General features: G+C 46.4%; 1 protein-coding gene across 1 annotated transcript in view; it reads left to right on the forward strand.

The window, feature by feature from the left end:
- Window positions 1-1,873: 1,873 nt before the first annotated feature.
- Window positions 1,874-23,627, forward strand: part of LOC149340067 (uncharacterized) — a 46,556-nt gene continuing 24,802 nt past the window's right edge. Inside the window, exon 1 of the mRNA XM_089548818.1 lies at window positions 1,874-2,128. Within this exon, the coding sequence (XP_089404944.1) occupies window positions 1,998-2,128 (131 nt within the window). The 5' untranslated portion in view covers window positions 1,874-1,997. The remainder of the gene's footprint in view (window positions 2,129-23,627) is intronic.

The raw sequence follows: 23,627 nt of genomic DNA on the forward strand, positions 1-23,627 counted from the left end.
TCGGAAACCTCTCGGCAAAGCAACGCCTTCCAGATCATGTCACTGCATGGAGAAAGTGCCACGTGACCTTCATTATCCGGCCTCCGCTGCGTTGCTCATCACTAGTAGCTGCTCTGGCCCACACGGGAAAGAAAAGGTCACGCGATGCTAGCACATGTGCCATGAAGTGAGGACGTTTTTGCAGGCTAGTTGGTGCATTACTAGATTTGGATGTAAGCGCAGAACACCACAAGAACGAACGAAGTTGACGGGACGGACCGCTTCGTTCTTTCCTGTGCTGACACAACAAATAAATAAATAAATAAATAAATAAATAAATAAATAAATAAATAAATAAATAAATTAATAAATAAATAGGCATATGAACGTCAGCCGAGCTTCCTTAAAGTTCATAGAGATCAGTATATGCTGGAAAACTCTAGCTGCGGCTGTGCGTCAGTGGTTATGGTGCCCTACTGCTAACACGAAATACGCGGATTCGATCCAGGCCGCAGCATGCGAATTTCGATGGAGGCGAAAGGCTAGAGGCCCGTGTACTGTGTGATGTCAGGGCAGTTAAAGAACCCCAGGTGGTCGGAATTATCCGGAGCTCTCCACTACGGAGTCCCTCACGGCTTGAGCCACTTTGGGACGTTCACTCCATAAATCCAAGCAAATAAAGCCAGCATCTTGCTCACTGCATATGTCTTCAACGTCAGCCAAGTTCTTTTTTTTTTTTTGTTCGATGGGACATGCTTCGACATCGACACCATTCAGTGAGGAGAAAATCCATGATCATCCTGAACAACCCCGTGTGAGTTCGGGCCCTTACCCGGTATGCAAAACGACCAATAGATGGGCCACAACTGCCCCGATTTTTGTCCGGACCGTAGAGGGTCCACTCTTGTCCGGACCGTAGAGGGGGGTATGAGGAAGGGAATATGTCGGTGTACATCGCTAGTCGCAGCGTCGAGGGGACCCTAACTCTGGGACTGGATCATTTTCCTCTGAAGTGCGGACGCGACTGCATGAGTGTAGGAGAGAAGGCGCTGCACCGCTCGCGATTGCGTCACCAAGGGAGGAAATGCCGTATAGGTTGTAGCCTCTGGGTCCGCGGAATGCAGTTTATTGAATCGGCGCCTCGCGAAACTTCAGCCTTGAACTGTGCCCGGCTCTACTTTGCTCTAATACACCACTCGTTACTTGAGTCACGTCGTATGGGTTTGCGTGCTGGGTCGCGATTTCTAGTCTTTATATAAAAGGCGGATATTTTAGCTGCCAATTTTTTTTATTTTTCTCTCTACTCCCTGTGCGTTCTAGTTACCTTTACGTTGGTGGTCCTCGCAATGGCGCTGCGTTAATTCTGCGCTTCGTTATTCCATATCACTGCTAACAATTCATATAAACAACCGTTGTGACATGCTGTGTAATATGTTTTATGCTTTCATTGACAGTTGACTGAACAAAGAGAAAACCTTATTTACAAGATACCTATCGCGATCTTGGTCCACCACTCTATCGCGATCAGAGGGTCCACCAACAAGGGTTCAATGCCCCCGCCACATCCTCTTTTGGGGGAAAAGGCGAGTTCGGGGTTACTTTGTTCACTAGTCAAAAAGGGATCTTGTAATACCTTAATGACCGCATCATGAAGTTTTTTTTTTTATTTTGTATGTACATAACACTACTAAGTGGTAGACCATGAAAGAGCACACTTGATATGTCTCCCTGTCCAAAAAAAAAACCCTGGCCGGCCATTCCACAACCACCGTCGCATGAGGCTCGTGGCTCCAGCGCGGGCCGTTCCTCGGGGCGACCGGCAGCGCCGACGACTGTGCCGCCGCGCCTCGGACGTTCACTTCGCCGGCTCGCTTCGCTCCGAGCGGCAGTCGGGGGCGCGGCACGGCGCCGATCGCATCGTGGTGGTCGCAAGCTCCTCTCAAGGATTACGCGCGCCTCGCCGGACCACGTCGCGCCGTTGTATACGTCTCGCAGCGGAGAGAGGGGAGAAGCAGAGCATGGCCCGCGCCGGCCTTTCCTGCGCTCCTCACCGGCGGACGCTGCCCCCTCGCGACGACGTAGGCTGGCGGCCGCCGGAGCAGACCTCGCAGCACGGCCCGTTGGTTCCGTCGGTGATGCAGCTGCTGAGGTGAGAGTGAGGATGAGTGAAACGGCCGGTTCTCTCTCTTCGCCCCGTGTCTTTGTGCGTGTCTGCTGAGCTCGTGCTTTGTACTGCGTTCGGGCGGGCGTGTCAGTCATTCACAGCTGCCGGCTAGCCGGATCTGAGGCAGCTGTTTCCTTGCTAGATCACTCCCTGTTGCGTGCGGCAAGCGGCAATTTCTGCTGCGAGTTCATCGAGGCGTGGAAGCGGAACAGTAAAGGTTGCTGTCGAGAGAATCGAGATCAAGAACTCGCGGTGGCTTGGTATGCCTTGAGTAGGCTATCATTTTTTTTTTTCAGACTGGTTGCCCACGTGCTTAATACCTCGACCATTGAAGAAAAAAACCATCTTTTCCCGGCCATCATTTGTGCTTTTTTCTTCTCCTTCTAAGCGGGTTTTCAAAAATCTCTCATGGGCGTTGGCCCCTCTTATTTTCAAATAGTTTTGCCTGCGATAACCTCTGGTCCAGTGCGGGCTTCCTATCATATTTATTTTTGGACTTCTATGCATTTCCTGAAAATTTACAATAAATGGTAACTAAGGCCTCATGCCAGAAAGCCCCAAATAGCTTGTGGCCCTCTGCGAGAAAAGATTTCGGCTCCTGCCTTAACGCGAACTATTCGAAGTCTCTGAGCAATATAACATGCGCAGCAGATATCATAATGTGACTACACAGCAAGAAGATGGTATCTCCTAGTGTCTAATTTTGCCTTGGGCTAGCTTCTTGCCTTTTAATGTGCAATTTAACTTATTTGAAGACTGTAGCTTCAATCGTGCCCGTCACTTGAAGCATTTGTTAATTCCTTTTATTGTTTCTTGTTTTTTGTTCTCTGCGCCTCGAGATATGAGGCGATTAAAATTAATAGCACTCTCTTTGCAAGGAGTGGTTCTTAAGCCACCTAGGGATATTCATGTAAAATATGGCAAGTGAATGCTGTGTAGTTTTTGATATAAAGATTTTTATGAAACAAATCCACCATGATTGCGGAATTCTCGCTACGAGAGTCCACCTGGCAAAATATATTGTGTTCGTATTTGGCACAAGTCTGCGTTCCTCCTGACTTATGACAATGACGGATCGCTTAGAGAAGCGGCGCTGCGAAAAATCGAGAAATTTTCACAATCCTGGTGCTGGCTACAAAGCTGCATGCCTGACCGCAGGTGGTGAATGGATGGCTGAGTAAAATGTCATAACGGGTGCGATGTCATACGCCTGCCATTTGGTGGACTTTCTAGGCTTAGAACGTAGATTACATATTTCGGAAACAACTTACTTAGAAGAATTATCCGTACGATTGCGCCTCACGATAAAGCAGGCGTGTCCTTATCTGGTAATATTCCCTTTTGGAAACAAAACAAAATGCAGCTACCGAATTCTGCAGACAGACACCGGAGTTCGGCGTTGAGAAGTCAGCAAAATTGTAACGATCCTTAATAATTCGTAACGATCACAGGGGACACGTAACAGTAATGAAAGCCCTCGATAATATGCTAAATGTTTCCCTTCAGCGATTACGAAAAGCGGAGTCTAAAATATATAACGAGCAACGCAGGCAGGCAAGAAAGATAATTGGAAGGAAATTGTCACGCGAAGTCCTAGTTTCTTAATTGGATTATCTTAAGCAAGTCGCGCTTTTTGATATATTTGCTTGAGGCACTGAAGATGCTTAGAAGGGGCGTGATCACTTAGTCTTGAGGGCACGGCACGTCTGTAAAGAAAAAATTTTTGAGAGCGCATGAGCGGTGCGATGAATAGTCTCCTCAAGCGCGTTTTAATATACAGTCAATGTCGCATGATGATAATAAAAACATTCATGTCCTGCTACTTGTAATTACGGACGCTTTTACTCACAGTCATCTTTCTGGATTTTCAGGACTAAAAGGACACCCACAGTACCTTTCATTAAGCTTACATTCTCGTTCATAATAAAATCACCGGCCATTTCCTGCTTACAGATTCGTACACTAGCTTTGGCATCCCAAAAAGTTGTAACAATATTTCTGTTCATTCATGGTCAGACAAGCCTCACTGTGTAATGGTTTAATCAGAGTGAAACAGTTAAGTATCTAGTAACGTTTATTACGTACTGCATCAAAAAAGGTCAAAACAGATCTGCTGACCTTAATTCAGTAGATAATGAGGCTCGTTGTGTGGACTCGCGTGTTGCTGCGCTCTGCACACTGAGGCAAGAGACTCTCCTAACCAGTTAGTTGAGCACTCAGATTTGAAAAAAAAATACAGACCCGACAAAGACCAATTAAGTTTGCTCGTCGCGCGGAGAGTGGGTTGCAAGCCGAAGTATTATGCGGACCCAAACCGACCACTGTTTTAACGAATTCGTTTAAATGATCGTCATTGTGCTTTGAAGAACTTAAAGCACGGAGTAAGTTAACTCCGGTTCATCCCCGTCATCGTGATGCGCAATCGACTGATTTAATCCGAAAAGGGCTGTTAAAGGTGGCAGCTGACTAATTCTGTATTTGCTCCCATTGTCTAGTGATTGAAGTCGGAACTCGTCACGCGCTCACAGGGTTACCTTTGTAGTGCTGTCGTATGAATGGAGTAGGAATCAAGGAATGCCTTATCAGCGTCAGGCGAGTGTACAAATTGAAGGAGCGTGAAGCAGGCATTCGCGCTGGCAAGTGCCCGTTAACGAATCGCTGTTTTGTCATATTCGGGAATCAACTAATATTCCGGCAGCCGCATGTGGTCAGGGCCCGAGTGTCGGCATTTACACACGGTGCGCGGTGACCTCGTTTTGTTCTTTGAAACAGCCCGCATGGCAGGCGTCAGAACCTTGTTCCTATTGTGTTTGTCACGAACTATGGAGAGCGCAGCTCAACTACGGAGCGTAAAGTTGCGTGCAAGCCAGAGTGATCGGGATAGCTTGGCAGTTTCTTTCACCAAGGATTCCGAAAGATTTTCTTAAGAAGCTTGGCGCATGAGTGATACTTTAATCAATCGCTAAAGTGCTCACACTTCATTTAATTTTTTCTTGTATTAATCAGGTTGTAAGTAAGCGCTTTAAAGAAGAACAATTTAGGCGTGAGCTATATGAAAACAAAAGAAGGGGGGGGGGGGCACTGAAAGAGTGCGATAATCGTATTGTGTGCAAGTGTTTGAACTGAATATTCGTAGTAGTAATCAACGACGATTCACCGAAAATGAGACCCAAATCAAAGAACGCAATTACGGTAACGAAGAAAGTTCGATCGAGGGGCACCGAAGCCTAATCTGCAGAATCGAATCGAGGATGCATCATAAAAGAAAACACAGCAGTCTGCTCCCTAGGAAAACTGTATCGTTCATGAACAAAAGTAGGAAGAACAGAAAATTTAATCAAGGAGCCAATCAAGAAATAAAAAGGCTTCGCTGGAGGCCACGAGGACGCATCGACGATTATGGAAATCAATTTCAGAATTCGCGAGCTCCTGCAGGCGTCAGCTTCGAATTCTCCTGGAAGGCACGTATTCTCGCCGTCGTCACGATTACCTGAGCTGCGAGGTCTCCGGCGAATCATGCACAATTTTCAAATATAGTAACGAAAAATACCCATCTATACGCTAATATGTCGAGGCACAGTGGCGAACTCCATTGAATACTCTGGCAAGCGAGGCGCTGCTCAACAATATTCAATTAGTCCCTCGGCTTAACGCCACGCCCAGACATTCACACGCGATATGCAGCTGCGGCTTGGCGGGAAACACTAGGCACACGAAACGAACAAAAAAAATAATTGCACGTTATGTACAGGTTGAGGACGTGGGCGTATTGGAAAGGCGGAAGGGGGCCGCCATCAGCCGCATGCACTGGTGGGATGTGCACAGAGAGAAAAAGAACGATACGAACAAGTGTGCGGCGCTGGAAGCAGGTTCATATTTTTCAATGTTTAGACTGCGGACAGACGGCGGAGCAGAAAGAAAGAGATTGATTAATGGTCTCATATGCGCCCTCGATTCTGGTTAACGAGTGGAACGATCAGGGAAAGCTCGGCGCGGTGGAAAAACTAACTACGGTTTTCCTAAGATTCAGGTAATAAGGGGCATTGAGAAACAACACTACTCGTAAAACGAGTGTTGTTATGTGAGTTGAGGTCTTTTTACTTTTTTTTTACACCATTTGAATTTTGTTGCCTAATATCTTTATATTTTTGACTGACACGACCTAGTCTACTTTCATAGAAGAGGCACCAATATACTCCTCTCTTTGAGGTAGTGAGACGAACCGAATTATGTGCACTTTCTAGTGATTTTTTCTTTATTTAAGCTGTACTGGAAATCTATTTCTGAGGAGAAAAATAGTTAGCGTGGGGATGTAAATCTACGTATTCCGCTGCGTTCAAGCGTTCTTAAAGTGCAGGCCTGCTAGATAACGCGGTAAATTTTTAGTAACGTGACAGCCTTATTTTAGTGTTTATAAAAAAGACGAACCGCCAGAAACGCTTTGAACAAAGCCACTTTGAGGAAGAACAATGCGGCAAAGGACTACGGATGGCGTCTTGGACAATCTAAAGGCAGAGTGCAACGAATCGTTCCTTGGGCCTCTGACCATCACAGAATTGTTCAGCTGGTGAATAGAATCCCGAAAAGAATGCGTGAAGCCCTGCACATTAGGTGGCAGTACTCAAGGGTCTTTCTGGACCGCTCCGTCGAAAAACTCAATCGCGTAATCTGGGAACACGCTGTCCCACTTTAGGCGCTAACTCTGACCAGGTGATTGAACGAACGGGTCGATAACGCGCGCGACTATCCTGCAAGTAGCCAGGTTCAGAGCTTTAGAGATTCTACGAGGCAACGAAATGAAAAGTGGCCATTTGAATAAAATATCGGACCGCCGCCCCTCGGTAGACAATTACCGATGGAGTCAGGGACGACATTTGCCCGTAGCGCCAGCCACACCGAGAGTGGAGTGAGCACAACACAGGGAATAGGCGACCAGAGAAACAAACCGACCAAGAAAGAAGAATGAATCGACGGTTTCATTGTTCATCATTAAACCTTAATGGCCAGCTCACTGAATTCGGTTCACTCGTAGGCTTTCGAATGGCGGCGCTAAAATGTCACTAAGGAAGCGCCATATGCTTTCATTCGCATTCAGAACGAGAATCCCGGAAGCGATCACAAGAAGCTATTCAGCCTGGCTCCGCTGTTCTCCTATACTCTGTAACGCGTTGAGTCGATCACGGCAAATGACTCTTTGTGTGATGTGCGCCGTTGCCTGACTGGAACCGGCAGCCTGTTTTTCTGTGTCGAGTTCATCCCAGCTAACGTGGTCCGTATCTTGAGTGCTCTTAGTACAGCTTACTGAGGGCATTTAAGGGCCTTAGAGTCACTACATAGGCCCAAGTGCATGAGACAGAAACAGGCGCGTTATATAATCATTTTTGAAAACGAGGGTAGAAGTTTAAGGCCTCTTATATTCAATACAATGCGACTCTTTCTGTCTAAATTCTTACCTCATTCTTGTATCCTCTCACCTATCTTAGATAGGCTCATTTTCTATCAAACGGTTCAGGCTCTATTCCTGGTCATGGAAGACGCTTCCTTGTGATTCAACGCAGCTGGATATTATGCGCATATTCAATTCGTTCAGAAATCCGTGTGGCAAAAGCTTTTTGAGTTTGCTATCCTCCGGCGCACTTGTATTTCAGATTACTCGGTGGGACGAGTAATTAACATACTAAAATTACTGAATACATTTTTTTTCTTGAATTTTATTAATCAGCTCATGCATTTTTTTTTTGAGGGAGGGGGTGACGATAGGTATCGGAGCAAGCCATTTTTGTTTCTTTTTCGATACACGGCTCTATTTCTCCTTGCGTACAGTGAGAAGCGAATTCCTCAGGCAGCGCAGCGGCAGCTTTGGTGCCGTTTCTCAGCGCTGCTGCATATGGCCTCATTGCTGCATAGTACCTGTACGAGGCAATGGAACTTGGTTAAGCATGATTTTATTTATTCTTTGGGGCTGAAGTCCCGATTGAATATGCATGAACAGTGCCTTGTTCTTATGCGAAACATATGAGTAAGCCCTAGCTCTCCAGGCCTTTTTATTCACGACAAAACACATTTCAGAGCCCATGGGTAGGCTCTAAAAAACGGTAAAAAGATGCCGACAGACTGTAGGTTAAAGTCAACACAAGAAGACCTCGCCCGCACCGCTAATGTATCGCAGGTAACAAAGAGGTGCAGTAATACTGAGAAGCGTGTAGGAGATATTTCTGAATTACAAAAGCACTTTAGCTAATTCAGGGGAAATTAAGTTACGGCGAATAACTGTTATATATTTATTATATTTATACATAGCTCAGCCGCGGGGACCTCCTATGATCAGTCCGCATGCGGCCCCTTCGTGAGCCCGAGTCTCTATCTCTCCCCCACTTTCTCTTGACCGCGCCTGGACCGTCGACCCAGCCGCGGCTTGCAAAACGTGCGTTAACGGATCAACCGAGTGCTCGCTAAGTCCAACAGCGTGAACAATAACGGCAACACCGCCTCGGGAAAAGTTTTCGCTGACTTAATCGTGTTAGCAGTAGCTTAGACGTCAGACGCCAGACGTTGCAGTTTTTGTCTATATTTTGAAAGCATCCGCCCGAGACTGCAAAATGCGATGAAAGTCTTTTTTTTTCTACATTGCAGAACAAGCAAGGGCATTAGCCGAAATGCAAAATAATTATTTTTTTTTTATTGGCGGGACTCGTGCTGTTTCTTTTCCTTTTGGAATATATGTAGAGGTTGGAGTTCATTGTTTAGACCCCGGAACAGAAACGATAAACGTACACTTAATTCATTTTTTTGAAATTCGGTTTTAACCGAGTACAGTCAGTACGCTTGCTATTAAGTGCGAGTTATAGTCGGTCACAAGCCAGAATTAATGTGATAAAGCAAGAAGCATGGTGCTACAATGGCACCGTTTTATTGACTAGTGTAGTTTTACCGTTTCACGTAGAAGCTTTACTACATCTTCAAGCCTCGTTCACTAGCTTAGCGTCTCCTGCTTACAGACGGAGATAATTTTGTCACAGTAATTACTTGGTTAAGAGGTTTTCGCACATCATGTAAGAGCACAGAGAGCGTTTGTGACCGTAAGAAACCGCCGTCCGCTCGAAACCATGCAAAGGCGTCGAGAAAGAGTCTAATGCCCTGGCTTCGCTGATGGAGCCATCGTGCGGATTTCCTGAGGAGACCCTGATGCTCCTCGTGGATTTGACCTGCGGGGACTTTTTTTTCTTTCTTTCCAATTCGAAGATTTGTTCCTGTGACGCGGTCAATGCTGTTTTGTTTCATGTCTGAAAAAGTCAGTAGTGTGCCTCAAGCATTTCTTTTTTGAAACAGCGCAACAAAGACGGGACGTGGAAACTGAGGTAAAGACAAGCGCGCTGTTTCCACGTCCCGTCTTTGTAGCGCTGTTTCAAAAATGAATACGTACCAAATTGCCCAAATTTCTGCTTTACTCAATGCCTCAAGCATCAATTACACTTGCATATGCAGGTAAATTTTTTAACTGTTTAGTGATATTTATTTTAAAAACTGCGAGAAATACGTCGATATGGTCCATGCAGGTGGATTATAGAGCAAGGCGCACATTACGAACATGATAGAAGTGAACAATTACGCGATTGATTAACTAAAATTATCAAATCAGCTTTTTCTCTTAGATTTTCGGAGCAAAGTTCTCCTTCGAACCAATACAACAAACAGCGCAGAAAACATATGGACGAAAAGAAGGAAGGACACACGACGAGCGCATACTCTCAAATGGCTTTACGTTTGTTTGGTTTGGTTTATTAGGGTTTAACGTCCCAAAGCGACTCAGGCTATGAGGGACGCCGTAGTGGAGGGCTCCGGAAATTTCGACCACCTGGGGTTCTTTAACGTGCACTCGCATCGCACAGTACACGGGCCTCTTAACTGCCACCGAAAGCAATTCTTATACGCATGACAGGCTGCGTGTTTTTTGAGCTGTTAGTTGTATTGGATCACTATCAACTCGCCCAACTCGCTCTACTTATATTGATAAATTGAACACCGTTAGCATCGAAAGTTAAACCCTATTTTAAATTTTCTAATTCGGCGCTGTAGTTCAAAGTATCGAACTTCAAAAAATACGCATTTCTAACCTCGTTGAGTTGGCCTTCCTGCGTTGCACATATATAAAATGGTGTCGCTGCGCGTGGTATCGATGCCGAAATCAAGATAGGTACTATTAAACCTTTGAATACACAAATGGTACCTGTGTTTGATGCCTTACAAATGCCAGCGACGCCATTTTATGATTATGCAGTGTGAGAAAGCCAAGGGCACGAGCTCATAATTATGTATTTTCTACGTGCGATAATTCGAACCATATTGCCGATTAAGAAAATATAAAAACAGGGCTCACTTTCTGTGTTGACGGCCTTCAGTCTCATAATATAAGCTTGCCTCCTAAAATCTAAAATTCAAAAGTTTATTAGGTAAATTTAGTCAGGTAACCGTCCGATTATTGAGCTCTATCACGTACGTAATGTCGACCTTGCTGTACAATCCATCTCCACATACCACATTGGCGCATATATCGTAGTGTGTAAAATAAAAACTGCAAACAATTTAAAAAATCACCCTGTATTACAACGAATTTAAAGATATTCGGGTAGGAACGTGAGTAGACAGAGAATGTTCCACTTGAAGACTCTTGGCAATTTTATATGCGTTTTCTCCCGTGTTGCTTTCGTTTGTTTTTTTTTCTCTTGTTTATTCGGGTTTTCATGCAACACAGATTTTAGAAATAAAGTTCTATTTACATTGTTGTTTCACAGCCCGACCTCTAAACTTCCATGCAGTAACTGTTTATTATGCCAATAATATTTTGTATCACAATCATTGTGTAAACACTACCAGCTGTTCGTTAATTATGTGTAATGAAGCTACTTTTGCTGAAGAAGAAGTCAAAATCAACTCCATAATTTATACATCATATATCATCGGAAAAAGAAAGGGTAAAATAATATTCGCCAAAAAAAATCCAAAATTACGTTTCGAAATAAACGCCTAAAAAGTACGACGAATTTTCAAAAATAAGCACTGAAACGTCCAACCACAGACTGTGAGGAAACAATAACGAACGATTTTTATGCTACGATTCCGAGAAAAGGTCGCAATCGCTAACTATAACTGAGCAATTTCAGCTCCAAAATAGCGATCGCAGAGTTTACACTACGAGCCTTTTGCAAAAGAAAGCTCACGTATGAATACTAAACTCGTGTGCGTTTAGGAGGTGCCTACCTAGAACGGGACACTTACCACGCCTTTGCATTATTCGTAAGCGTCCATGCGAATTTTTATATGTATCTATTCCTAGCGGTGTCTCCCTATATTGTATTTCTCCAGTAGTACAGATAAAAAAAAAAAAGAGGAATTCACTATTACGTAACCTACTCTTCACTGTGTACCTGTTTATCTCAGTATCAGGGCATTTTATTTCGAAACAGAAAGGAAAAATAGACCATTGAAATCAAACGTATTAATACGGCAAGGCGCACTACAAGCGCGGAGGAAGGTCTGCTTAAACGTTATTCGACTATACCGTAAATAGGCCTTGTGTGGCTCAAAAAAAAATACTCCTGTTAAGGAAACTAGGCTCATTCTATTTTTATTCCTTCCACACCGGTGTGATGAACACCATTTTCTGCCATGTACAAAGATGTACAGTCCTTGCCAAAAGTAACCAGGCTGCATGGTTTGCCTTTTATTTGTGTAGAAGAGCCCTCACGGCTTCCCTTAAGATCAAAAAGTTTTTTGAAGGTCAGGACAGGGGTTCTCCTGCCATTCAGAGATTTAGGGCTTGAGGGCTGGAATAATAGCTTCAATATACGACCGAGAAGAGAACTGTGCACCCTGGTTACTTTAGGCAAAGACTGTACGTGGCAGTTCTGGAGATTCGAAGTATACGCTACGGATGCTCAAATGCGGCTGTATACGACGCAAGCATTGCTGTTTGTAAACCATGGCTGGCATGGCTCGGGACATAATGTGCGGATCCGTTCGGTGCCACGAGGCCACAGCAACGCAGCGACCGGACGCGAGTAACGAGGCGCAACTGGCGACTGCCTCTCTACCCGCGCGCGGGCCCGCCAGAGAATTCCGCGAGGGAGTGGCGAAACGGGGGAGATGGGTTGGCGGATCCAACGAGTAGCAGTGAAAAGCAAGCAACGCTCACACAAGCTGTACAGCGTGTGCCCTTCTTTTGAATTTTTTCGACTGTGGTCTGCGGCTGCAACCGTGTAGTCCAAGAGGCAGCTGCTAGTTGCCCTTAATTACGTCACTGCTGTCTCGTCAACGTTCTGCGTGTCCCCATATTAGTAAAGACATCTCGAGCTGCAGGCATGCTGCGGCCGGTAATGTCGCGCTCCTATTTTTAGCCATCGTTATTAGCCTACCGTACTCGCTCGCTGGCTAGCTGGTGCACATTGACAGGCAAAAGAGCTACCTTATTTGCCTGAACAGAAAGACAAGGGGAAGAAAGGCGTTTATTTGTGCCAAGTGCCACTGATTCGTTACTAAGTGTGTCGTCGTAGCGATGGTTTATGCTCTGCTTAGAAATTTTATGTGATTTTCCGTATAATGTGCATGCCTTCATACAAAGTACATATAACATTATATGCCTAGTCCGTGTAGTATCATGGGACTCGTCGTACGGAACGTTTCACGGCGGCATTGTGGGCATCGCAAAGGGAAACCTCTCTGGGATGTTACACCGCCTCGTTCCGCAGACACTTCAAAGACTTCTTTGTATTGTCCTTCGATTTCGCCCGGTTACATTAAGGACGATGCGTAGGCGTTTCCAGGGCTCGACTGCAGTGCTCGATTGCGTTGTAGGTCACGTCAGTGGCCGGCGCTCGGGCCTCCAAGAGCCACTTCATATGCCGGGGGGCTACGCGGGCACATTCGCTACGTGCTTTTTCTCTCTATCTAATCTTGCTCAAGAGGAACACCGACATACAGGAGCAGATGGTTTCCCCATGATTCGTTGCTTCTACGTGGAGTTGCACGCGCATGGCACGCTGAATCGCCTTATCGATATAAAGTGATAACAGTTCCCGAGTGGTACGAAGCGGCCCCTCGATGAGGCGGTCATGCACCGATAATGAAAAGCTAGACGCAGTACGCTTTTCCGGCAGGCAGGAAAAAAGAATAAGACGCATCTCCTCCTTGCATAGCAATAGGGGTGCCCAGCTACCGAAAGCATGCATTTAAGCATGCTTACGCCATCGCAATACATCGTGAATATGGTAACCTCTGCATTTAAGATGCACAGGAGCCCAAATTCCACTGCAACATTATTAGTACATCAGTGGCCAGGTTTGCAATACACATATGCAAGTTTATTCTGGGCAGTGAAATAATGTAGGCGTCTAGTTGAGTGTGTTACGTTTTTGGCTTGCGAAGCCAGATAGTAAACCACAGCGAAAGCAGCAGCTTATGCTTTCGGGAATTCCTGTGTCTTCGTGAGAGCCCAAATAACTGTTCTCTGCAGTATTTGTGAAGCCAACGGTCACCGTAACCAAGGAATGCTGATGATAATGCATGTTTCTTTTTTTTTTTTTAATTTCTGCAACCGATCAGTGAGAAGTTAGTAGTGTAATCATTTTGTGGTTGAAAGATCACTGATTATAAGCAGCAGAAAAAACAAACCACATGTCACCTGTGGGATCCGAGGCCGTAGTCTCGGATCCCACTGGCGGCCACAAATTGAAAGAAAAAGAAACTTAAAAATCCCCATATTCCTTCCCCGTTTTCGGTGACTGCTGGCTTCATAAATTCGTATGTCCTGACGAGCCCCTAATTTCCCAAGCCTTATGTGCTTCACTGTGGTAGTCAGCCAAGCGTTTATGGCTGGTGCAGTGTGAGCACACTCGCATATTTCAGGCAAATGCCCGCTTTTCGTGTAGCCGTGGTGGAAGGATACGCACGCATTCATTCAGTTTGGCATAGCACTGCACTGCCTCCCATGCAGCTTTAGCCGTTGAGCGGTTTCACTTTGCTCACTGATCTCTCCTTTCCTCCCTCTCCACGTTACTTGACATTTACTTCCCTCTGCTGGTACGTAGCTGTGTTGTTGTATGCTAGTTTCATCGCTGCTGGCTTCTCTAGCAAGCAAAAAGCACCGTAATTTCTTAATGAAGTAAGACAGAAACAGAAAGTGACGTATATACTACGGCCAAGAAGAGTTTGCAGTAATTTCCCGATTCAGTACAACATTCTACCTGCATTCCAACTTGTCAGCTTGCCTTTATATTTTTATTTTCTTGTTTTTTTTTTGGATCGAGAGTTCTCTTATTATTAAACTGTCTATTTCCCAGCAGTTGATTGATGTTAAAATTGGTAAAAAAAAAGAAACTGCTCATTAGCTGATGCGCTAAGTCCATCGAGGTCAGCAATACAATGGCCTGTTAGCGTATAGAATGCAGCAGCACGTGGCAATGAAATGTTATTCGCTAATATTAAAGCTTGACGGGAACGCAGCAGCAAAGGAAGAAAGCGGAATATCCCAGCGGAATATCCAACGAGATACTAGAGTACAGGCTAATTAAACTGCGGAGACAGGTACATAGAAAGTTCATGAAAACATCTTGCACATACATTCTGTGAAAATCAAATGCCGCCATTTCCTCGTTCGGCGCCTCTTTTTCGCCAAACTCGTTGATGGCACCATGCTGAAAGGTTAAAAGCGCCGCGCTACCAGAATTAGTTTTACTCAGCTAGGACACGCAGAGTGAAGCAGGCTGGTTAATTAAAAATTTTGCTGCGATTGCTCCGGTGCTCCTCGATCTCCAATTCATAAATATTTAATTAGTGAGAACAACTTTTTCCCCAGGAAAGCAGGGTACTGAGCTTCATTCCCCAAACTGCTGTTTCTGACATAATCAGCAAAGTGTCTAGCTGCGCATGTGTCACAGCGCTTTATTTATAGGCGTTCCAGGTTCAATTGTACGAGTCACAAAAGCGCCAGCTCATCCGCTAACTTGGCGTTCAGGTTTGTTGGGGGTGCATTGTGTTTACCAGGGGTTCTGGTTTCGCACAAAGTTGGGCGCGCCTCTGGCCTCATAAAATGAAACAATCGAAAAGGGGCGGAAGCAAGAAGAATGGGAAGCTAGCTTTCTGTAAAAGGCCGCGCCAAATCTCTTTTCTTCATTACTGAAGGCCTAGCTTCTAAAGAATAGCGTGCTATCCGCAGAGCGTTTCATTCTGTTTTTTTTAAACGCGGCATGAACGACTGCACCATCAGACGCACAATAGCCAGCTCGGCGGGACGGGGTTCAATTTTTGTGCCTTCCATCATAATTCGTCTTGAAGCTGTTCGGGGCACGGTGATCTTCAAGTTTGAAACCAGCCGGTGTTAGTGCCATCGCGGCTTGAGTAGTTAACGTGGCTGTATTGAAGTGCACTGGAGTCGCATTATTGCTGCCGTCAGGTTTGTTACGTTCATGCCAGTAAGGGCTTTCTTTTTATTGTCATGAATATTTCTTGCCTCTATCGCCTCATTATGGTGCTTATTGCAAGGCTGAGGGAGAAATTCATAATTTTTTAATTGACCATGCAGCTTGGGATTATGATAGTAAAAATAGCAATCATATAAATAAACTTTTATAAGCTGAGGCTCACAAGTTCTCTTAACGTGGACCACGAAGAGGGTAGAAACCAAAAGAAAATTGGGACAAGATTATTAAGGAGATAAATTGATATCGATCAGAAAATTGGAGCCGTGAACAAGCTTCGGCTGAGTAGAATTCTTAACGTTTCCTGAATGTAAAGAGATCTCGATCTATAGACTACTTTCTTTAGTATCGATGTGCACTGCATATTGTAACGAAAGAAGCCAAACCGTCACTGAAAGCAAAGGGAGGCGTAATTTTTTGGGTATAGTGGCGATTAGAGGGGGAGCAATTAGTTCCGGAGTCATTAAGATGGAAGATAATTTTAATAAAATTAAAATAAAAGACAACCACGCCGCCGTCGGAATCCGAACCCACGACCTGCCGTGTTTTGTGCAGTGCTTTGCAAATTCAGATAAGGCAGCAGCTATCCCGCCTTTCGCTGCAAAGTCCATGTGGGGCGCGCGACCAAATATTAGCATACGTTGAGTGTGTTTGCAATTTGGGCATCATGTAATCTGTTCATGTACATCGTATATTGTTTGAAGTCACGCGCACAATTTTCCGCTGTGGTTCAGTATGTGTTTCATGGTTTGGGTTTTTTTATGCAAATAGGACACGTGTGAGCAAAATGTTAGTCGAAACTGTCATGCACTGGCATTACACTGTGAGGTAGTTTGCTTTCGGAATAGTTATGTTCCATAACTTTGGCACTTGCATGTGGGAAGCGACAGTATGAATACGTGGCCCCTATAGGGGATATTCAAAATTCCGCAAGTGCGCTTTCCCACATAACTCTGTTTCCGCAAACAAGATGGCCGACGTCGCTATAAAGGAACTACGTGGGCTACAGGACAGGCGCTAAAGGTGTGGATGGAATGTAACAACCGTATTTTGGAAGAATCTAACAAAAAACCAGTCTTTCTTGCTTTGTTTCAGCTGGAGATGCATGGTCAGCCCCATCTTGTTTGGGACAATTCTGTTGTGCGGGAAAGCGCACTTGCGGAATTTTGAATATCCCCTATTGTAACTAAGAATTTTCTGTCGGCGTTTTTCCCAATCCGCGTACGAGAAAGACATTCTCGACATTTCATTCGTGGCTATCGTTGTCGCCTACCAGTTACAGCGAACATCGGCAACATTTGTTTTACTGAAATGCAGCCTGTGTACGAATGCTATTGAGTATATCAATGTTTCCATCTTGTAAGGTAACTTGATATTTGACTCTGGTATTGTTCTAGGCGGACAATAACAAACGGCAACGTACGGTCAATAAACATCGGGTAGCGGGCAGAATCATGGGGAAAAGCTTACGGGCTGCCAATTAGCCAAAATATTTTTTTTTCGGCGCGGACAGCATACCTTTTTGCTGTCTGGAAAGCCAGGAAGCATGACGGGGCATATGTACAGTTTTTGTCAAAAGTATACAGCCCATGGGGTCTCCTTCTGAGCCCTGCAGCGCAGCTCCTCTTGCATACTAAGGGACCCTAATCACACGAGGGCGAGAGGAACTTTTCATCAAACCTCCCAAGCCTAGGACTGCCTAATGTGCTGAGGAGCCCCGCTACACGGCTTGGAAGCTACCTTGGGCTGTGTATTTTTTACACAGACTGTACGTGTTGCATCGGCTGGAATGAGTGCCAGCTGACCGGTTTGCGAGGCTAGGCAGAAATATTTTTTTTTGTCGCGCAAATGAATTCTGAAAAATTTGGCCATGATTGTGCATTTTCAAGATGAACTGTGTTACGAAGCAAGTGCCGTTAAACCGCATGTACTCCTCCCTTTTCATTTCTTTTCTTTTGCCAATGCTCGCTGAATGTCTGAAAATTGCACCCGACGTGCAAAAGAGGCGCACAGATGCAGAAAAAAACATCAGAAAAATTCGGGGGAACTACGAGCAACAAAAGGTAGAAGAAGCACTTAATGGGCACAGTCACGGTGGCGTTCCATAGCTGAGCCTTGTTCCTCGGTCTTAAGTTCTTATGGCACGAAAACTGCCGCATACCACGACATTCACATTTTATCCGCCATTCGCCGACCTGTTAATGCTCGTTGCGAGCCTGCGCTTATGACAGAAGCTTTTCCTCTTCGTATATTCATCAACGACGAATATTTCGCGTACCTCATGTGCAATTATAACAAAGTGTTCGTTCCTTCCGCTGCACGTGTGAATTTGCATAGTCGAAACACTGCAGTCGTAAAACAGGTCTGTGCGGGTCGCCGCCGCTTTGAGTGTTTGCCGGTGCGAACGAGTTACTATCAATAGCGTGCTAAAGTAAGCCACAGGCCTGCCGACTTCGTATGAATCAGACACGCGGGCGGCGCGCAGACAGGAGGTCAGCGTCAGCCTGGTGGTCTGGCCGCCTGGGGTGCGTTCGCATTTCTCACCGCCCCGCCCCGCCCCGCCGTGACACCTTTCGCCGGAGCGGACCCCCTCACGTGGACCCTCCTTGACACGGCGCCAGGTCCGCGCTCAACTCCGCTTCTGCTGACACGTGGCACGCGGGCATCCGCTATCTGTCTTTTTCCGGCTTTCACAAGCCGCGACTCATTAGACGGCGTCTCACTGTTGCAACTGTCACGGACGACACCTGTTTCTGTCACTGCGCCTCGCTAAGCTGTCCGTTTCGTGTCATACTTCTGTCCCACCCAAGGTACTCCGTCATTTCCGTTCCTAAAATAGGAGAATGAAACTAAATGGGTGGAAGAAGTAGGGCACGGGAACATGTCTGGCGCAGCGATAACGCTTTAGAAAAGGTTCGTCCTCAACCCAGACGTTGGAAAAGTGTTCGTAGTGGTCTGCTACTGAGCGCGAGATGAAGCGTTCGAGCACGGCCGCGGCGGTCGCATTTCTATGAACGCGTAATTCGAAAATGCTGGCGCACTGAGATTTAAGCCCACGTAGAAGAGCCTCGGGTGATTAAAATTACTTCGGAACCTTCCCCTACGGTAGGCCTCAAAATCGAGCTGTACCTTCGACTATAAAAAATATCAATTATACTGAAACTTCCCCGTGAATCCGCGCAAGATGAATTAGGTCGCCGGTACCCTTATCTATCGAGGCGTAAACATAAAGAAAACAAATCGTGAATATTTGATACGACACGCAGAAAACGTACAATATCTGACCAGCTCGATGGACAGATGCAATGTCGCTAAAACGACGTTAAACATAGAGAGAGAGAGGGAGTAGAGAGAGAAAGGGGGGGGGGGGAGAAACTGCTCGACGCTGCCACTCATTGTCCTTTGGGTTTTGGTGATAATGTGTAGCCATCTGAGCTGAAACGCAGAGAAAATACTAAGTCGAATCCTATGTATAATCTTTCTGTAAGGCTTAGCGTCTCGGCTGGGAAATGAGTTTTCTGGTGCTGCATGAATAGAAGCGTTTTGCGAGAATAAGAGAGAAGAATGTTTAGAAGGAGGGCGGTTCTTCGTGGCAGTCGTTGCCAAGATAGTCGGGCGTTGTCAAAACGTGAAGCATCCTAGATTTCTTTTTTTATGTGTTTTCTCTTATTATCAAATTGATTCTCTCCCTTCCTTAGAATGCTTTATCAGTGTTGACAGCCACACTGGTGGCCGTCGTCGACCTCTCCATCGAAAATCTGTGGGCCCACAGCGTCCCTTCCACTAGAGGTCTGAGACGATGCAGGACGCAGCTGAACCCTCTCCTCGTCCTGTTGCAATCCACTCGTATACAGACGTCGTTTGTCACTACCCCCGCGACAGCCAATTGCGGCCGATCACCGCCGCCGGCTCGTCGCTGTTCCGCAGACCCAACTTCCGCCCCGCTCACGAGTAGAGGCCGCCTCGACGCCAGGGATTCCAGGGCATTGACAAACTGCCCCTTCTGTGCCCGACTGTGTCGCCAGCTTTGGTCCTTCCTGGTCGACCGACACTTCCAGCTCTATCGGAACCAAGCGAGGGGGCGCCAGTCGCGAACGAAAGAACCAAAAACTAAAAACAATGTTGTGCCCCCTTTCCTCCCCTTCGGTCATCGTCCGCCTTATGAGAATCGTAAACGGACAAAGCACAAAGACGGAAGGGTAAGTGTAGCTTCCCTCGGGGGGTTGAATAGCGTGAGCGATGAGTACTGGTGCTAGGAAGAGCGCCCTAGACGTGTCTCTTTCATATAGACGACGTTGGCGAAGAGGTAATCGCATGCGTACTGCGGGCATTTGCCGTTCCACCCTACATGAGCGTTTTGTTATTATGATGGCCAATGCGCAGCCCAGGATGCACTCGGGATGCGGACAGGCCAGAATGGGAGGAAAATAGCATTGAGCGACGCATGTGTACGGCAAATCCTATTGTGCGCTGAGGTCCCTCGAGCGCGTGCACATTGATGATCTGAAGCGGTCCAGCTGCAGCTTAAATCTTCGGTATCGCGGCATCGCTGATTTAAGCCGGGCTTGCCGACCAGCTGCGGCCGGTGTATCCTATTGGCGGTGACCAGCAGTTCCCCGACTCCTTATAGTCGGCAAAGTGGAGTGTATGTAGGCGGTTCCCCTCTTCAAAGCAGTCTTTGACCGAGAGCACTCGGATGCTTATTGACCTCTTTGATGTGCTGCTATGGAGACCTGCACAGCTGCCGTCATTCTCCACAGCTCGCATCGAACGCCGCTTCGGCTACTGCACCGCTGCGGCGCATCTCGCCACGTGCGCTGTTTGTGCTTTGTTTTCCCAGCACGTGTACGCGGAAAAGAGATACCAGATGGTTGTTTACATCGCGACGGCGGGGCGCATCAATGGCTCCGGAAACAGTTCTTTTATCGAGTCCACATAAAAGGACGTAGATGCATTTAACCTTGTTTTTTTATATATATATCTTCCTGCTTACCGTCATCATCCTTTATTTTTTTCTTAAGGGCCCCTATTGGGCATTACGTAAAGCTGCCGGGGGACAACAAAATAAATGCGATGTAAATGGGATTAAACAATGCTAATAAAATATAACACAGCGTAGTATAATACAATGCAATGTGGTACAGTACATACAATGCGAATGATACAATACAATTCTAGTCAATGTGGAGTCTCGATAGGCAGGAACAATAAGGAAAAGAAAATTTTACTAGGCAAAGCACTTGTTTGGAGACAGGCATGCAATATTATTTATTCGCGGCATACGTTTGATTATTGCGTGTTCATATTTATTAAGGTCGCACTTGACAATATTGTCCAGTAGCTGGTTGCAACTTTCTGTTGCAGTTGGTAAAAAAAGATTGATTGAGGGCTGTTGCTGATCCATGTAAAGCGCTAAAGGCTCAGGGAATTACAGATGCGACGTGATGTTTTAAGGGGAGCTAGAAATAATATATCACGGAACGCAGGAAAGTTGTAATATAATTTATGATAGCGACCTCTTCCTGCGATCTTTTGGCGGTGCTCAAGTGTTGACGGTTGAAACACTTTCTGCCTGTAACGTTAAAACTAGTTGTAATCTCGCGCAATCTAGTCAAGAATACGCGTCTGCGCAGTTTGGCACGTTATCTTGAACGATTGCATTGAACCAGTTTGAAAGCATTCTTTTTCTTTTCTTTCTGCATCCCATCTTGACCAATAACACAATGTCCAAGGATTAAACTCAACTTATCCTTGGTCTTGTAACTGGCAGCGTTGGCTATTAGATCCACCGGAAGCACTGATCGCAATATCGGCGACTAGCTCGTAAGGCCATTTGGCCGATTCGGTCGTCAGCTGGTAGCGATCGGAAATGCAAACAGAAAAGCCAAAAGGATTATGGGGACCCACTTTGCATACCAAACGAGCGCAGTGACCTCCTCTTTAACGTCGGGTGGAAGGGTAATGGATGGCGAATGCTTCATTCCCAACGCACAAAAGAGGCAAAAAGTTGCAGATACGCCTAGGTTCGCGTCCAACAGCACAGAGACAAACCGGTGGGTGCCACAGTTATTTACTGACCCGGCTGCCCAATCCGCGCGCTTGGGACAGCGTGCCTACGTAACTTTCACCTCGAGAGAAACACAGTTCGCGGAGAAAGTTGCTGCGGATGCCTTTCCTGTTTTCGCTGCGAGTAAAAAAGGCGAAGGGTTCTCCCCAACAAACAGGAACGAAGGCCACCGTTTGGCACGGAGGGCGCTACGCGGTGGCAATGGGATTACACGAGTCAGGGTGGAGCTGCCTAGTAGGAGCGCGATATCTTGGGGGCCCCTAGGAGTGCAGCCGGAATAAAAACTGGCATGCACCAAAAGCAGGAACGACGCAGACAAAGAAAGGAAAGAAGACGACGACGACGTAAAGTGCAGCCGCAAGCGAGTCGTTCCTTGAAACATTCGCAGTTTGGTTTCTTAGATTTTGTTTTGTTTTTGAGGTTCGCTTGCGTAACCCCGCCGTCTGTGGCTCTTGTGGTGGAGTGCAACGGCCTCTAAACAACTGCGATTCCACCGCTGCTGCCGCCGGCGCCGTGAGCGAACGATGCGAGGGGCACGTTTTCTTTCGCCGCTGCGATTTACCGTGGCGGCGGAGCCGAGGCGCTTCGAAGCCAGATGGACGGGGGAGAAAGGAACGCGCTGGTTGCTCGAGGGGAGAGGAGGCGAGCGCGCGTGCGTGCGAGTCTGGCGTTCTGGGTGCAGAAGAAAACCGACACCGAGCACCGACCAAGGTCCGGGTCGGCTGCGGAGCTCCCAGAGCTCGCTAAGATGGAGTGGGTGAACGCGAGCAACGCTGGTGGTGCTGCTGCGACTGCCGTTCGTCGGCGCGGCGATTTAGCCGAAAGGCAAGACGCGGAGAGAAGAAAAAGCGACCGCAGGCGATTCCCTGACTTGGTGAAAAGCAGACCCACCGCGCTGCCGCATGTCGGGCCCCGGGGCTTCACTCATCTCCTTTTATTACGCCGCGTTCACTCGGATATTAGCGGTGGGTTGGCGTGCGCTCTGAACCAGTTGGCGGCGGTGAGCTTTCATTCGAGTCAGTGGCGTTGAGCGGCGATGAACGGGAAGGCGATTGCCCATTTTCAAACGGTAAAGCAAAATAAATCCCTTGCGCAAATGATCCAGCAACGACACACGAGCTAGGAATTCAACGCAGATCAAAACACTGATTTCTCAACAACGATAAACGTGTTAGTGATGGGTTCTATATGCACAAAAAGAAAAGAACCGATAGGCTACAGCCTATCGGTTTTTGATGGAGTCAAAGAAAGTCTAAAATATTGAAAACAAAAAGCGAGAAGCGGAGCAAAGCGATCCCCACCAATCATATAGCTGAGTTCATCTTACGAACGATAAAGGAAATCTAAAGGAATCGAACGATAAAGGAAAAGCCCGCAAGGAACAGGACTCGGGAAAGAAATAGACGGGACCAGCGCGGACTTGCGACTGTGACATTCTGTGCCCTGCAGAATGAAAGTCATATAGCAGATGCCGCTCAGCTGTGGTTCGGTATATGGGGGTCAAACGGGACGAAGCATTAATAGGCGTCTTCAAGAGCACAGCCACTCTTTGGATTCGCATTGCGGGCAACATTTGCCAAAACACTGTCAATCCTGCGACAAAAAATTCCTACCGCTTTTCAACCAAACCAAGAGCAGTGCAAAAGACAAACAGGCACGTGAAGTTTTCGAAGTCTTGAAGATAGAAAAGTATTATCCTGAAAAGTATGTCAGCGACGCTTCAGTTCACTTGTACTAGAAAGAACTACTGTTTCTTCGTTTGAAAAGGCCATAAGTGCTTGGCGCGCATGCGCATTACTGTTGAGGAAGGAAAAAGGCGTTGCTTCAATAAACAGTTGCAAGTCCGCGCTCATCCCGTCTACTCCTTTCCTGAGTCTATTCCCTTGCTTGATTTTTTTTTTTTAGCATTTCATGTATCACCAACTGGCCCCAATAGCACGATACT

Source organism: Amblyomma mixtum, chromosome 6 (genome assembly GCF_055824585.1).
Source record: "Amblyomma mixtum isolate Tamu chromosome 6, ASM5582458v1, whole genome shotgun sequence".
Classification (NCBI taxonomy): domain Eukaryota; kingdom Metazoa; phylum Arthropoda; class Arachnida; order Ixodida; family Ixodidae; genus Amblyomma; species Amblyomma mixtum.